Source organism: Microcaecilia unicolor, chromosome 1 (genome assembly GCF_901765095.1).
Source record: "Microcaecilia unicolor chromosome 1, aMicUni1.1, whole genome shotgun sequence".
Lineage (NCBI taxonomy): Eukaryota > Metazoa > Chordata > Amphibia > Gymnophiona > Siphonopidae > Microcaecilia > Microcaecilia unicolor.
Window position 1 is genome coordinate 212,494,048 of NC_044031.1, and position 16,474 is coordinate 212,510,521.

Here is a 16,474-nt window from a genome sequence, read left to right on the forward strand (position 1 = left end):
TGTTTGAGGCAGAGACACATGTGTTAGAGATGAAGTCCATGAGTTGCGTTTGGGAGTCTTTCCATTTTCCTGGTGGCCTGTAGAATAGTATTGTGTTGAGGTGTCCTTGTAGGATCGGATGAGTGATTCTTGTTGAGGCAATTTTGAGTTGTGGTGAGGTGGATTCGCCTGTGGTTGTTACGGTGAATTCAGATTTGTATATTATGGCTATTCCGCCACCTCTTTTTCCATTTCTTGCCCAATGGGTGATTTTGTATTCTGGTGGGCATGTCTCTATGATGGCGGGGTCTGTAGGGCCGTGGAACCATGTTTCCGTGATGAACAGAAGGTCTAGATTCTCTGTGGTAATCCAGTCTAGTATGTCTATTGAATTGCTTACTGCTGATCTTGCATTGATGTATCCTATTCGGATTAAGCGGTATGGTTCTGTAGGGAGGTTAGATGTATTTATTTTTATTAGTTGTCTGTTTCTTCGGTGGTTGAATTTGTCGTCGTTTTTTTTCTCTTTCTGTTGGTGAGGTTCGTATGTTGAGATTTTTCCTTTAGGTTGGTTGTCGTATTTTTGGTCTGGTGGGTTGTTAATAGTTTGTACATAGAGTTGATGGATTGTGGTAGGGTTGTTATTGATGTTAGGGGTGGTCCATGCGTGGTAGATTATGGGAATGAGGTAGATTATTATCAGTAGGTTTTGGTATTCATGTTGGATTTTTTTTTTTTTTTTTGTGGACGGTGTTCGTATGAGTGTTGGGTGTTGTTGGTGATGTCAGTAGTTTTGTGGGCAGTGTTCGTGGGTGTGTTGGGTGGTGTTGGTGATATCTGTAGTGTATCGACTGTCTTAGCAGTTAATTCAAAACATTAATTAGATCTACAAGGTATAGCAGTGCTTAGTACAGTTATTCTATAACAGTGATTAATTCAGCAAGGTATGGCAGTGCATATTACTATCCGTGTTTAACCTTACCATGTGTTTGAAGGCGTTAATGTGATTAAAACGTTTAAGCTAGCTTTTAGTAGTAAGGGTAGTAGTCAGTTGTAATGCAGGTGCTTACAGCATATATAGAGGCATTTAGAGGCAAAGCTTAGAAGCAGAACAGTATGAGAGGCTTTTAGTGTGCTTTTGAGGGCAGTATTACATAAGTACATAAGTAGTGCCATACTGGGAAAGACCAAAGGTCCATCTAGCCCAGCATCCTGTCACCGACAGTGGCCAATCCAGGTCAAGGGCACCTGGCACGCTCCCCAAACGTAAAAACATTCCAGACAAGTTATACCTAAAAATGCGGAATTTTTCCAAGTCCATTTAATAGCGGTCTATGGACTTGTCCTTTAGGAATCTATCTAACCCCTTTTTAAACTCCGTCAAGCTAACCGCCCGTACCACGTTCTCTGGCAACGAATTCCAGAGTCTAATTACACGTTGGGTGAAGAAAAATTTTCTCCGATTCGTTTTAAATTTACCACACTGTAGCTTCAACTCATGCCCTCTAGTCCTAGTATTTTTGGATAACGTGAACAGTCGCTTCACATCCACCCGATCCATTCCACTCATTATTTTATACACTTCTATCATATCTCCCCTCAGCCGTCTCTTCTCCAAGCTGAAAAGCCCTAGCCTTCTCAGCCTCTCTTCGTAGGAAAGTCGTCCCATCCCCACTATCATTTTCGTCGCCCTTCGCTGTACCTTTTCCAATTCTACTATATCTTTTTTGAGATACGGAGACCAGTACTGAACACAATACTCCAGGTGCGGTCGCACCATGGAGCGATACAACGGCATTATAACATCCGCACACCTGGACTCCATACCCTTCCTAATAACACCCAACATTCTATTCGCTTTCCTAGCCGCAGCAGCACACTGAGCAGAAGGTTTCAGCGTATCATCGACGACGACACCCAGATCCCTTTCTTGATCCGTAACTCCTAACGCGGAACCTTGCAAGACGTAGCTATAATTCGGGTTCCTCTTACCCACATGCATCACTTTGCACTTGTCAACATTGAACCATCTGCCACTTGCACGCCCATTCTCCCAGTCTCGCAAGGTCCTCCTGTAATCGTTCACATTCCTCCTGCGACTTGACGACCCTGAATAATTTTGTGTCATCGGCGAATTTAATTACCTCACTAGTTATTCCCATCTCTAGGTCATTTATAAATACATTAAAAAGCAACGGACCCAGCACAGACCCCTGCGGGACCCCACTAACTACCCTCCTCCACTGAGAATACTGGCCACGCAATCCTACTCTCTGCTTCCTATCTTTCAACCAGTTCTTAATCCATAATAATACCCTACCTCCGATTCCATGACTCTGCAATTTCTTCAGGAGTCTTTCGTGCGGCACTTTGTCAAACGCCTTCTGAAAATCCAGATATACAATATCAACCGGCTCCCCATTGTCCACATGTTTGCTTACCCCCTCAAAAAAATGCATTAGATTGGTGAGGCAAGACTTCCCTTCACTAAATCCGTGCTGACTTTGTCTCATCAGTCCATGTTTTTGTATATGCTCTGCAAAAAAAAAAAAAAAAACCCTAGCAGGCAAGGCAATATTGCAAAGTCAAAAGCAAGCAGGTAAAGCAAGCAAAGTCATAGTAAAGCAAGCAAAAAAAAAAAAAAAACCTAGCAGGCAAGGCAGTATTGCAAAGTCAAAAGCGAGCAGGTAAAGCAAGCAAAGTCATAGTCATAGTCGCCTAGCAGCAGCAGTAGCAGCTCTCATCGGGTCTCCAGCACACACGGTCGAGCACTGAGGCTACCTAGTCAACAGGATCTCACCCAGCCTGGTCTCACCAGCCTCGACTGTGCCTCCAGATCAGACATCCTCGGGCTGCTCTCTCGATGTTCCAAGTCTCTCACTCTTTCCTCGCCACCACGCGGGTCTTCGCTTGTCGTCTGTCCGTTGCCAAGTCTCTCTTCACCCCTGCAATTCTGGTGGCTGAGCAGCGAGGTTGGGGCGGGGCGCTCGCCTCCGTGGTCGTCAGCACCGGATAGATTCGGAAGAAGTGGTGCAGGCGGCGGTCAAGGGAAGAGGCGGTGCGGGCAGGACTGATCCTACACCAGCCTCCGTGGGGAGGCTCGCCCGCTTCTCCCTGCCCGGGATGGCAGTGGGGTAGTAGTGACTCGTTCCGCCAACTGGCTCCACCGATCTCAGGCCTCTCGCGTTATGTCCGCCCCCCAATGTTCCAGCGCCGGCGTCGCTCGATCTCCGCGCTGCTGTTCTCTTTCGTTCCCGCTGTCCGTGCCTCCGTTCCCTCTGTGGCACCTGGGCGGCGGAAGAGGTCCGAACGTGGCTCCCAATGAGCCGGGGCCCTGGCGCTCGTTCCCCACGTGGCTCCGGGACTCTCAGATCTCTGCACGCGGTCTCGTTCGTCTGGGTGGCCACCCGAAGCCTGCAGAGCACGGCTGCAGCTCACCTCCCGGAGCTTCGGTCGAGCCTTCCGCTCGCTCCACGGTGCCTCGTTTCGTTCCGCTCTGCAGTCCGGCGGCTCAAGTGTCAGGCCGCGATGCCAGTGCCGCCCTGCTCAGGTATTTGCTCCCTCGCTGGGCGGTCTGACTCGGCAGGGCAACTCCAGATAAGCTCCCCACCCCAGGCAGGATGCATCAGTTGTCAGCAACTTCTAGGGCTAAGAAATTTAGAATAGAAGTCTCAAAGTCAAAATGGTTCGAATTATCAAACAGAGGAGGGACTGAACCAACTCCGGTGTTACTTGGAGACATCCGATAGGTTAGCAGAGGCCTGAAACCACTGGGAACCTAGCGTCCACTGGGTGGTTCTCATGTGCAGATGTGCCAAGGGAGTGATATGCACTGTGGAGTCCATGTGGCCTAGGAATTGCAATAGCCGCTGAGCTGTGACCCGCTGGCTGGCTGGCTTGAACCCAAGTGGTATGTGCGACTTGGTTGCTGAAGACGTAGCACTGCTGCTGACAATTAGGTGTTAAGGTGTGAGGAAGTAAAATATTTGCAAAGGTTGCTGAGTTAGCTTGAAAGGGTCTGTTTGAAGCAGTCCCCTTAGATTCAAAACTATATAAAGAGGAAAGGTCCCACTTAACTTTCTTTCTGAGAAGTTCTGAGAGAAAAAGATTATTTCTCTTGTAAGTGAATGTTATTTTGCTTTGTGCTTTGGGAACTTAAACATTGGGGTTTAAAGGATGAATTGTAGGTTAGTGATAGGCAGAATAAAATTATAAAAAAGCAAACTCACACCTCTCTGAAAACGAGTCACAACCGGAAGAGACGCTAAAGAAGAGGTCTGCCAACGACCCTGAAAGCAAGCCAGGGCTGCCACTGGAACCCACAAGGAACCCAGCGCTAGCCCTTGATACTCCCTCCAGCAAAAATGCCAGGAAATGGCCCAGGGAGGAAGCAAAGTGCTGGCAGGCGCCAAAGAAGAAGAGCAATTCCTAGCCTGCAGCAGGGAAGCCAGGACTGAAACCAATAATCCTTCTTCCTCAGCCAAGCCCTCTCAAGGGCCAGGCCGTAAGACCAAAGGGAGAAGAATCCTCCATGACCACCAGGCCCTAACAGAAGAACCTCGAACTTGAGGGAATCGCATTAGCTCCCCAACTAGGAGCTTCACAAGATCTGCATAGCACTGGAACCATGTCCAGGCTGGAGAACAGGAGCACTGTATCCCGAAGATCTCCCACTCTCCCCCACTCCTGGCCTAAGTTTGGCATGGGGAAAGGCGTACAGGAGTCCTTCACTCAAACACAAACGCAGCAGGGTGTCCAGACCCAGAGAGTCCTCTTCCCTGTGACAGCTAAAGAACCGAGGAACAGTGACACAGGAATAGGCCAAGAGAACCAAGCCCCATCAACATATCAGCAGCTCTAACGGCTGGACCGACCGCTCCCAATCGCTGGAAGACTGAGCATGCCTGCTAAGAAGGTCGGTCCCCACGAGAGGGACCCCTCAAAACCACCGAAAGGCACAACAGGTGTCTCTCTGCCCCGGCCATTAACCAGTTGGGCTCCAGAGCCAGCAGACTGCTAGGAGTCCCCCCCTAGCAAGTAGAAGAGGCTAGTGCCATAGCAATGTCTGAAAAGGCCCAAACCAAAGCATTCCGTACAGCGGGGCAAAAGCCTCCAGAGCTTAGTGCACCCCTCACAGCTCCAGAGGGCCAATGCGCCTCTACTGGAAACCAAGAGCCGTGCCAGGGGACCCCTGCAAAGGGCCCCCCCCAGCCCAAGAAACTGTCAACCATAGACCCCACTTCCCAAGGCAGGAGTGGGGAGGGCCTTCCTAGGGTCGACTGGTGAAGCCACAACCACCTCAGGTCTGTCTGACCACCAGCGGCAAAGAAGCCAGAGGCTGTAACCCTCTGAAACTGGAGACCAGGAGCTGAACAGGGCCCTATAAACTGGCCGCATCCGAGGGTAAGGTACCACTTCTTGGGCCGCTGTCACAGAACCAAGGAGCTGCACAAAATCCCAGGCTGGAAGCTGGGAACGAAGCAGAAGCGAAGAATCCAGTGCGCTAACTTAAAGCGCTGTCCCTCTGCGAGAAACACTCAAGCTCACAGGGAATCGAAAAGAACACCTAGATGATCCAAGTTGGTGTGCTGGCGCCAGCCGCCCCCACTGAAATTGAACACCCAAACCAGAAAAGAAAAAAACAGGAGGCGAACCATTGTTGACGGAGCCTCCTCACAGGTTTCGGAAAAGGAGGCTCAGATTAACCAGCTGTCCAAGTGCAGGAGGAAAGGAAACCTCCGTCTCTGCAGAAAGACCGCTACAAGCACGACCTAGGAAAAGGTCCCCAGGCCCGTGAGGAAACCAAATGGTCGAGACCGGAATTGAAAAAGAACTGCAGAAGCAGCCCCAAGAGGGGAAGGTAATTACGCCTCCCTGGTCTCAAGAGCAGAGACAACTCTCTCTCTGAATGGATGGGAGCACAGACCTCAGGGTCACCATCCGAAAATGGACACCAGTGGACCCCTAGAGATCCCAATTGGGTTGCACTGCTCCCATCTTCCTGGGAACCTCAAAATAGGAGAAGAACCGACCAGACGGCGCTCGGTGGGAGGGATGGGAACAATAGCCCAAAGGGCCAGCAGCACCTAAACTGAGCTTCTGCTCTGAGCTGCCAGAGGCCCCCCGACAAGGAGACTGTAAGAACAGAGGAGCGAACTCCAACTGGAAGCCATCACCCAGAATAACCAGCGCCAGAGCTGAGGAAAAGGTAGACCACACGTCCCGAAAGGCCTGAAGCGGCCCCCTAAGGCCCAGAGGGACCATCCACCCTGACTATATTGGGATTACCAGGAGATAGCAGCCACTCACTCTGAGTGACCTGCCGGCTCTCCGTCCCCCGGAAGGAAGATTGCCAGGCCCAAAATTGAGCCCTCTGGCCAAAGGTCTGACGACCAGACCTACACAAGGAGATGTCGTGAAACAGGGCACCTGCTGAGCCCACAAGGCAAGCAGAGGAACAAGGAACATCTTCTGGAAGACGCTGGGGCCCACTCACCCAGCTCCTGAACCAAACTGCTGAGGTCATTCCCAAAAAGAAATGTGGCTCAAAACAGTAACCTGACCACGCAGGCCTTTGAAGCGGACATGGCCACCCACACCCGCAGCCAGAACTGACGCCTTGCGGAGAACGTCAAAGACCTGCCTGTGGCTGAAAAACTGACATACACAGTGGCCATCAGACAGGCTAAGCCCGCCTCCATCCAGGCAGCCCAGGATTGCCCAGAGAAAAAGGGCTGCTGATGTCACTGCAAACAGACTTGTGCCAACAAAGGCCTACAAATAGAAGCCTGCAGCTGCTGGAAAGCCCGTTTCGGCTTCTATCTAGCAGATCCCTCAAGGCAAGGCCACCAACCACCGGGAGGGTAGAGTACTCTAGGTGACTGCAGACACCGAGTCCAACTTAGGTAAGGGAACATCTCCTTCTGGCACCAGAGAAAAAAAAAGGACGGGCCATGGTTCTCCCAACCTGTAGGCCTGTGTCAGACGCACTCCACCTTGCGGCAAGCAGGACCCGAATGTCCAGGTGAATGGAGGCATACCCTGGACAGTCTCCTGAGGCTCTTCATAAGGCTAGCCGCCTGACTACCTTCCGGAAACTCCCCAAGGGAGTCTCCACGGGGCACCAGTCGCAATTCCCTGGCAACAGGCAGGGAGATCCCCATCTCCTCTCTCTCCCCGGAACTGCCAGGCCTGCTGGAGAAAAGGCTTCTAGCATCAGCCCAAGGCCCGGTGGAGCAGACGAAGGGTTAGCCCTGACCCAGCCCCCCCCCCCCCCCAAAGGGATCCCCACCTACACAGTTGCCCCCCCCGAAGGGATCCCCACCTACACAGTTGCCTGCGCAGGGGCTTCGCTTCTGCTGAAAAAAATAAAATGGCCACCATTCCCGCCTCCTTCTGAGGCAAAGAACCAAGGCCCTGCATCGGGGACCAGAGCCAAAAGAAACGCGCTGCTGTGACCGAGCGCGCCTTGTATGTGCGAGCCCCGAATCAACTCCTCCACTTGGGAGCCAGACTGCACACTATGCAGCGGCCCAAGGAGGAACACCGCTCACTGCAAGATGGGCAGCAGGTCACACACTAAGCAGGGGTTGCCATAGCCAAAGATTGCCACTGCGCAGGAAAACATGGCACACCGTGCTATACACCTGCTTTTTTTTTTTTTTAAACCGGAGCACAGCACAAAAGCAAAAATATGTCTTTTTCTTTTTACATTCAGGTAGATTAGGCAGTTTTCTGTCTTCAGAGGAAATCGCAGTCTGTTTGTATCTGCCAAAGACCTCAAGGAGCAGTTGTGAGATTTCAACCAGGCTCCCCTGGTTCTCACTCCACTGATCTAATCATTAAACTGCTCCTCCACTGTTTTATTATTTTGTAGCACCGACATACAGTGCTCCCATTGATGTCTCAAGGCCTGAAGCACAGCAGAAAGGACCCACCACCCTGGGTCCACGCTACCCAGGGACACAGTCACCCCCCCTTTCACAGCAGGGCACGGCAGCAGCACCGGCCTGCCAGACTCACTGTGTTGCCTGCGACTCCTCATCTTCTGAGCAGGCTTTCACACAGACGGAAAAATCTTCCTTAATTCTTACATAGTAATATGTTAATTTAGAACAAACCTCTTACTCTGTTCATAACTATATCTTTTGCAATATAATGTAAGCCACATTGAGGTGGGAAAATGTGGGGTACAAATGTAGCAAATAAATAAAAATAAACACCCCAGGGGGAAGGCACAACAGGGACCCAGCACCACCAGGTATATCTGCTCAACTGCTCACTCTGCTCAACTGGGAACCAGTTGACCAACTGGACCAGGAGCAAGGCCTCAGAACCAGAGACAGAGGAAGTCTGTCCATCCATCTGCTGGAGATAGAAGATATTGAGGAGCTGAGCTGCTAGCAGGGAGCAATGTAGAGGTGCTCAATTCTGTATTTTCTATCTCCACCTGCTGGTTGATGAATATAACTACCCACTCGTCCTGGAATAGTGGGAATGAACATAATGGAAATGGAGGAACTGCCAAAGTGTAATTGGCTAATTCTAGAAGATGAACTGATTAAACCAGTTATGTTTTCTCTTTTGCCAGAGATGACTCTGCAGCAATGTTGGAGGGTCATAACTATTGTAACTATCATGAAAGCATTTAGATTACTGGAGAAAAGACTTAACCATGAATACTGTCAGTTCATGAAGATGCCAATTTAGTTTAATCCTAAATTAAGAGTGAATACCGCCACCTATTAATTGGAGAATATGGCATAGGAAATATATCTGGTCCTTCAGTCATATTCCAACCCCATTAGAGGATTAAGCCATTGTTTTAAATTTACAAAAAGAATCAGATCTGCCAATTCCCAGTTTTCTTAGATGAGCTCAGCTGCAACATATATATAAGCAGGAAGGGATGCTGGAAGACTGGATACTAGTAAATCTGGCACGTAAGCTAACATCACTCCCACATGCAAGTTCACAATTTTACAAATGTTTAAAATTTAACAAATCAACGTAATACTGGCTTTAAAAAAGTGAAGGGGAAAGAAACTAGGTATCACAGCGGCTCACACAAGGTAGAGTGCAATATGGAAATCAGCTCTATTAGTTTCAATTTCAGCTTCTTTGCAGCAAACAAGTTATTTTGTACTGAATAGGAGCACTACTTAGGCACCACTGAAAATATTTGAACTGGAACAAAGCAGAACTAATATTTGCTGGTCCTATAGTGCTATTGAGAAGCACACACACTTACTGTATTTTTGAAGCCATTCACAAATATTCTGGACATAGGTATGGAGCAGAATTTCAACAGAATTGCGCATCTTGACAGTCATTCTTTTTTTCAATGGTTATACTCAAGTTGGAGGTCACCCCAGCTTCAGTAAGAAAAAATGATAAAAGCTGGATTTCACATATGTAGCTCTTAAGATTACATTTCACAACTGGAGGAATGGCAATCAACTGCACATGCAGGATGAGTGGAATACTTTCATATTAAAGATATGAGGGAGTTGTGGCTGAAAGAAAAGGAAAGCCTGATCCACAATATACATTCAATTATTTTATGTATGGAAACTGATATCGGAGTGCAACCTGGGGGTTTTTTGGTGGGGTTTTTTATTTTTTTTTAATTTTTCTGCTTGTTTTGTTCAGATGTTCATTGGCATTTTTCAGTAAAGAAATACAAACTCAAAAGACAATCTGTAAACAAAGTTGAAATTCTTACCACAGCAAAATGCAAGATATCACCCTCAAGATCTGATCTTAGCTTTCTGAATAAAGCAAGCACTGCTTTACAAGGGCCACACCAGGCCTGATGAACATCTATTACTGAAAAGTACAAAACACCACAAATTGTTAAAAGATAATAGTACTGATTTTGTAAACAGTTTTATAGCATCCTCAAAACAAATCACTATAGTATATTTGCCTGAAAATGTGGCACGGTAGTTATATCACTTAACAAAAGGAAAAAACATTTAAGACAAGCTATAGTCACTTCTTCCAGCCACATGTATCTGAAATTGGATAATTACACTATTCTATGTAAACATGAAACAGGTGGGAAATCAGGAGACGAAAGGCAAATTTTGGTTCCAAACAAGGCAACTTTATTGCTAGCAAGTGAACAGCACCGAGTAGCCTCGGGACACTGTGTGTCATAAATCATCTGACGCTTACATTTATACTTCCCTACTGGGCCTGCGCATTTGGCCCCTTACACGTCATACTTGTCATGCGCAGTAACATTTGTAGTTCTTACAGTACAAAATTGTAGTCCCAGTACGTACACACGTCATAACACTGAAATGATACTGGCAAGAAAAACGAAACTTAGCAGCTTATTCTGTACACACACAATGCTCCTTTCTAGCACAGGAGATAAGGTGCGGCTCAGGAATGCAGGGGGGTGTCAGCACCCTCCAAGGTCGCCTATTCAGATGGCGTTGCTACGTGCAAGCTGGTCTTGTATAGGCCTTGCAAACTACTGTTACAAGCTATATATCTAATAGCCCTGCATTCTGTCTGTACATTAGTAAACAGCAAACTTGTCTTGTTAGTAAACAGTAAAACTGGATAAGGCACAAATGTCCAGTGCAGTAATAAGGGTGTGGCCAAATAGCCAAAAGCAGAGGTAGAGTGCATAAGTAAAAGTCCATCAGTAGGCACAAAACATGAGGTTGTCCTGTTGCTCAGTAGCATTCAGGTAGTACCGGCGTTCCACTCCTTCATTCCCCCCTTTTGATACTTGAACATCCATTCTGGTGGAGAGTATCACCTCCATGAACCCTAAAAAGGAAAGAAAGGACAAGGATAGTTAGCGAGGGAGGCAACAAGCGAGCCCTAAGCCCTTGCGCAGCCGTTGGTTGCTTCGCCGGGGTTGAGACGGAGGGCCCCTAGTGGAATCCCCCCCCCTTTGTAGCCGGTCTTTTGCTGGCACAAGGGTGATGGCCCATTGAGTGACTCAGGGGGTTCAAAGTGCATATCAGCCACAAGGTGCTTCATCGTCAGCTTCATCAGACTGGGGAATGGGGGAGTACATCTGGAGAGCCATAAGTTGGGCAGCAGCACGGCGGTCAGCGATGCTTTCCATGGTGGAGCGGAGACACCTGAAAACTAAGGGGAGAGACAAAGGTATTATTAGGCAGGACAGCAAAAACAGGCCACCCATGACGAGGAGGCCTTGCAGGCTCCCGGAGGTTGGGAGCCAGCTGGTGAGGGAGGAAGTCCAATCCCACGCACTGTTCCAGGTCTGGACGGGGACGTGGGCTAGTTTGACCATCCGGTCAGTTATCTCCCTGATGACATGGCTCTGGTCATCAATCTGTAAGCAGCAATTACTGAGGTTAAACTTGCCACACACCCCGCCCTCCTGGGCTAAGAGGTAGTCAAGAGCCAAGCGATTTTGGTAGACGGCGGTAATGAGCTTAGTGTTCTGTCGAGCTAGGATATTGAGGGCCAGGGCAGAATCGTTAGTAAGGATTTCGAGTACGGCCTGTAGGCGAATAATGCGATTCAGCATGTAGATAGGGGTGCGGTACCCGTATGTACCATCTTCAGCCCATGTGGCCGGTCCATAGTAGTGAATGATACGTTCAGGCGGCCACTCGTTGTCCTTCCAGTCTCCAATCTGTACTTTGGGCTTGATGATTGGGAAAGACCGTTTTCGTCGGGTAGGGTTATCAGGCCCCTTTTCCACGTATAGGGGGATTCCCAAAGTTTCGCCGACTTGTATGGGCAGAAGGAAAAAACTAGGTCGGACCGTGCCCAAGAGGCAGGTACCGTACCAGCGGGTCGGGAGTTGTTCATAGGCCCTGCGTCCGCAGATATAGTAGTAGCCCGCCGGGGCTACCCACTTGAGGGAAGCGTTCCCTCCGTATGTCCATGTCGTGTTCAAGGTGGGTTCTGTCCAGATAGGCTCCGGGGCGGGCAGGTTGTCCGTTTGCCACCAGGTCGTCCGGCTGCCATTATACTGAAGAACCCCCGTACAAGCAGAGTCTCCCACTGGTACAGAGTAACGCTTCGATGGCGCTCGACTAGCGCAGAGGGTACCTATGATATTTGTTCTCAGGGCCCATTCGTACGGCTTCGGCCGTTGGGGAAAGGTAATGTTAGTGGTGTTAAGTGCATCCCATGTGTGTTGTCGGATCTCTCTCGCTTCCCAGGGCCATTGTTCACCCATGTCGGTACCTCCACAGACGAAACAGTTGGCAATTCCGAGGGAGAGGGCGATGTTTTCAGCCAAATTGAGGAACATATTTCGGGCTTCTGGGGAAATGGGGAATTTAGTTTCGGTCTGCTCAGCACGAGCAATTTCATCAAATACGTCTTGGTAGCCGACAACAGTAGTCTGGTAGTGCGTAGGAGGCTTCGTTTCGAGACTCTGATATATGGTAATGTATGTCAACGGATCCATTCCTCCGCCGTCAATGCCGAGGCCCCACGTTCCTCTCCAGGGTCTGTCGTGTCCTCGGATGGGCCAGTCTAGGGACACATAGTTACCAGAACCTCGACGAAATTCGCCCAGGCCGGCGCATCCGGCATATCCTCCTCCCGTATAAGCACATACTCGGTCCCAGCCCGAGGCTCGAGTGTCGCCGGCGCATGGGAGCCACACCCACGGGGAGCAGCATCTCATGTCTGGACTGAAGGGGCAGACATACTTGTGGTCCTTAACGTATGCCTCTCGCCAACTCTGGCTACCACACTTGCGAGACCAAGGGTGCTTGTCCATGGCGGCACAGACGTCGAAGGTGAGGGTTGCTACAGTTTGGATGCCACCGACAAGGATACGAGTAGAATTAATGTAATACAGAATGCCATCTCCCTCGACTCCCGGAGGTCCGGCCACATACGCAGGGAGTCCTACGCTGAGGGTGACATTGTAGTATCTTGGTTTGGTAGGGCTGTGGCAGATAGTGAGATTTCCTTGGAGGCATCTGTGGAACTGTTGGAGGCCATTCGGAGTGATGAGGGCACAAGTCGGGAGAAACTGGCAATCGCCTTCCGGGGGCTGCGTCTGGTGAATGAGGGTAGTGACTAGGTGATATCCTCCCTCTATACGGTGGCGCACGAGGCGCAAACATTCAGAGCAATTCAGGCTCAGGGTGGCAGGATGATAGCTCGGAACTGCACACAGGAGAAGGAAGATGGTCAGCATTATATATGTGGTGGGAGGTATCCGAGCTTTTGCAGCAAGAAGATAATGAGGCCCACGATGAAGGCTGCGATAAAGAGAGAGCCAAAAACGCAGTGGGTCCAGAAACTGAGTTCCTGTTGCTGGGCAGGCATGAATCTGGTGGCTCACGTCTTTCTTAGAGTCAGCCGTAATGGAGCGTCAGGATGTTGGTGTGCAGTCCAACGCTTCAGGGTGCTGCTAGTGGGAGCAGCAGGCTTCAATCGGGTCCAATGTATCCACACTGGGCTTCCTGCAATTTTAACAGCGGTGGAGGTCGTTAGGAGAACAAGGGAGGGCCCCTTCCATTTTGGCTTGAGGCAGTCAGATTCATCCCACTCTTTTACCCAGACCTCGTCTCCCACCCTGAACCTGTGCGTAGGATTGGTGAGGACCAAGGGAGCTACTCTTTCAGTGTACTGCTGGATGTCTTGCACTACCTGGTGTAAGGCTCTCATCTGTTTCACTAAGGAACTCTCACCCTGTATCTGCAAGGAATCGGGAAAGGAGGGTAGTGGTGGTGGCCTAGCATACATCATCTCGTAGGGAGTAAGGCCGGTAGCCTTGGGGGTACACCTAAGATGCAGCAAGGCCAGTGGAAGCAGGTCGGGCCATTTGGCTTTTGCTTCTTGGCATAGCTTGGCTAGCTGGTTCTTCAGGGATCGGTTAGCCCTCTCCACTACTCCACTGCTTTGGGGTCTCCAGGCACAATGCAACTTCCAGTCGAGGCCCAGTCTGGTACTGAGCTGTTGTGTGACTTCGCTAGCGAAGGCGGGACCGTTATCAGAGTTTATTTGCTTGGGGAGGCCGTATCTGGGTAGGATTTGATGAAGCAGTAGGGAGGTAACTTCTTTAGCCATTTCCGTTCTAGTAGGCTGGGCTTCAATCCATCCGGTGTAGGTACACACGGCGACGAGGATAGCTTTGTAGCCGCGCGCCGGGGGCATGTGTGTGAAGTCAATCTGGCACACGTGGAAAGGGCTAGTGCCTCGGAGAACATGTCCTGGCATAGGGCCGGGCCCCGTTCGAGGGTTGTTCCGGGCACAAGTCGCGCATCGGCTGGAAGCGTTTTTGGTCCACAGGGATAGTTTGTTGATGTAGTAGGTCTTCTCAAGTAAGCGCCCCAGGGCGTCCCTTCCCAGGTGGGTGCGGTCGTGAGCCTCCTTGGCCACCGTCCAGGCCAAGGCTTCGGGTATCCATATGCGCCCATCCTGTAGTATCCACCAGCCATTGCGTGACTGTAGACCCTCCTGTTGGGCCCATTCCGTTTCTTGGGGGTGTAAATAGGGGTCTCCGTAGGGAGCTGGACGACGAGTACGGGGTCAGAAGGGTGAGAGGAGTAGGGGAGCTGACTTGCCCTTTTTGCAGCGTCGTCTGCCCGCTGATTTCCCCGGGCGATAGGGTCCGTTCTTCCAGTGTGGGCCCTGCAGTGCATCACGGCCACCTTCTTCGGCTTCCATACCGACTCGAGTAATTGGCAGATCTCAGCGGCATTTGCAAGTCCTTTCCCTTCAGCTGTTAGATATCCCCTCTCCTTGTACAAGGCTCCGTGCACCTGGAGGGTGAGGAAAGCGTATTTGGAGTCGGTGTAAATGTTGACAACTTTTCCTTCAGCCCATAGGAGGGCTCTGGTGAGGGCGATCAGCTCCGCCTTCTGGGCTGATGTTCCGGGTGTCAGAGCCATAGCCTCGATCACATGGTCCTCAGACACCACCGCATAGCCAGCTCTTCGAATTCCCTCTACCACCTGGCTGCTTCCATCGGTAAAAAGGGTGATGCCCCCTTGCCAGGGTTGATCCTTCAGGTCAGGTCTGCTCGAGTGCACAGTGGCCATTACCTCTTCACAGTCGTGGAGTGGTGGTTCAGGGCCGGAAGGAGGGTGGCAGGATTGAGGTTGGTCGTGTCCAGGATCCGCACCTCCGGATTTTCGCACAGGAGGGCTTGGTATTTGACCAATCGGGAGTTGGTCATCCATCTGGGTCCGTGGCTCTCGAGTAGGCCGCGGATGGTGTGGGGTGTGGTCACAAAAAGTGTTTGGCCGAATGTGAGTTTATTGGCCTCGTGTATCAGGAGACAAGCAGCCGCAATGCTTCGTAGGCAGCCCGGCCATCCTCGTGCCACGTTGTCCATGCTCTTGGAGAGGTATGCTACAGGGCGTTGCCAGGTACCGACCAGTTGGGTGAGGACTCCAAGTGCCAATCCCTTCTTTTCGTCGATGAACAAGTGGAACGGCTTAGTCACATCTGGTAGTCCGAGCGCTGGTGGGGCCGCAAGGGCATCCTTAAGGTCCTGAAGGGCTTTCAGTTCGCTTTTCTCCCACCGGAGATCTTGGCCCTCTAGTTCAGGCCCCTTCAGTTTGGCATACAAACTGTGGGTCAGGATAGCAAAATTGATGATCCAAATGCGGCAATATCCAGCGGCTCCGAGGAGTGCCCGTAGTTCCTTCTTATTTGCAGGAGTGGGTTGGTTGCGGATAGCTTGGGTTCGGGGGGTACCGAGCCTTCGGGTTCCTTCTCGGAGGCGGAAACCCAGGTATTCGACTTCGATCTCGCATATCTGGGCCTTTTTACGACTGGCCCGGTACCCCTGGGCTTCCAGGGTTTTCAAGAGGTAAAGGGTGGCTTCTGCACAGTCCGTGTACGTCTCACGGGCCACCAACAGGTCATCCACGTATTGGACGACCGGCCCGTACTCGTCTTGGTACGTTTTCAGGTCCTGGGCAAGCTGGTCACCAAAGAGGGTGGGGGAGTTCTTGAATCCCTGGGGAAGCCGGGTCCATGTATATTGCTGCTTGGTTCCCGTCTGTAAGTCTTCCCACGTGAAGGCAAACAACTTTTGGCTGTCAACAGCAAGAGGGATGGAGAAGAAGGCGTCCTTCAAATCAATGACACTGTACCACTTGGTCTGAGATGGCACTTGGGCCAGGATGGAGTATGGATTTGGTACGAGGGCAACTATGTCGGCTACCTGGTTGTTGACTTTCCTCAGGTCCTGGACGGGTCTGTACTCGGATGTTCCTGGTTTCTTAACGGGCAACAATGGGGTGTTCCATGCGGATCTGATTGGTTTAAGGACTCCCTGTTGAAGGAGTTTCTGTAGATGTGTATGCATACTATGCCGGGCTGCATAGGGGATGTGGTATTGTCCTTGGTTGACAACTTGAGCATTTGGTTTGAGCTCAATCCAGATGGGGATAGCGTTAACGGCCAGTCCGCCGGGGTTCAATTCTGCCCATACATCAGGCACTTCATCCATTATGGCCCGCCTCTGCTGGGCGAAAGGGGTGTTCTGGTCGTAACGGCAGTCGCCGGGTCCCACAGT

At 50.6% G+C, this 16,474-nt stretch overlaps 1 protein-coding gene across 1 annotated transcript in view; it reads right to left on the reverse strand.

Moving 5' to 3' along the window:
* Nucleotides 1-16,474, reverse strand: part of NME8 (NME/NM23 family member 8) — a 405,852-nt gene that overhangs the window by 334,103 nt on the left and 55,275 nt on the right. Inside the window, exon 4 of the mRNA XM_030207906.1 lies at nucleotides 9,704-9,807. Within this exon, the coding sequence (XP_030063766.1) occupies nucleotides 9,704-9,807 (104 nt within the window). The remainder of the gene's footprint in view (nucleotides 1-9,703; nucleotides 9,808-16,474) is intronic.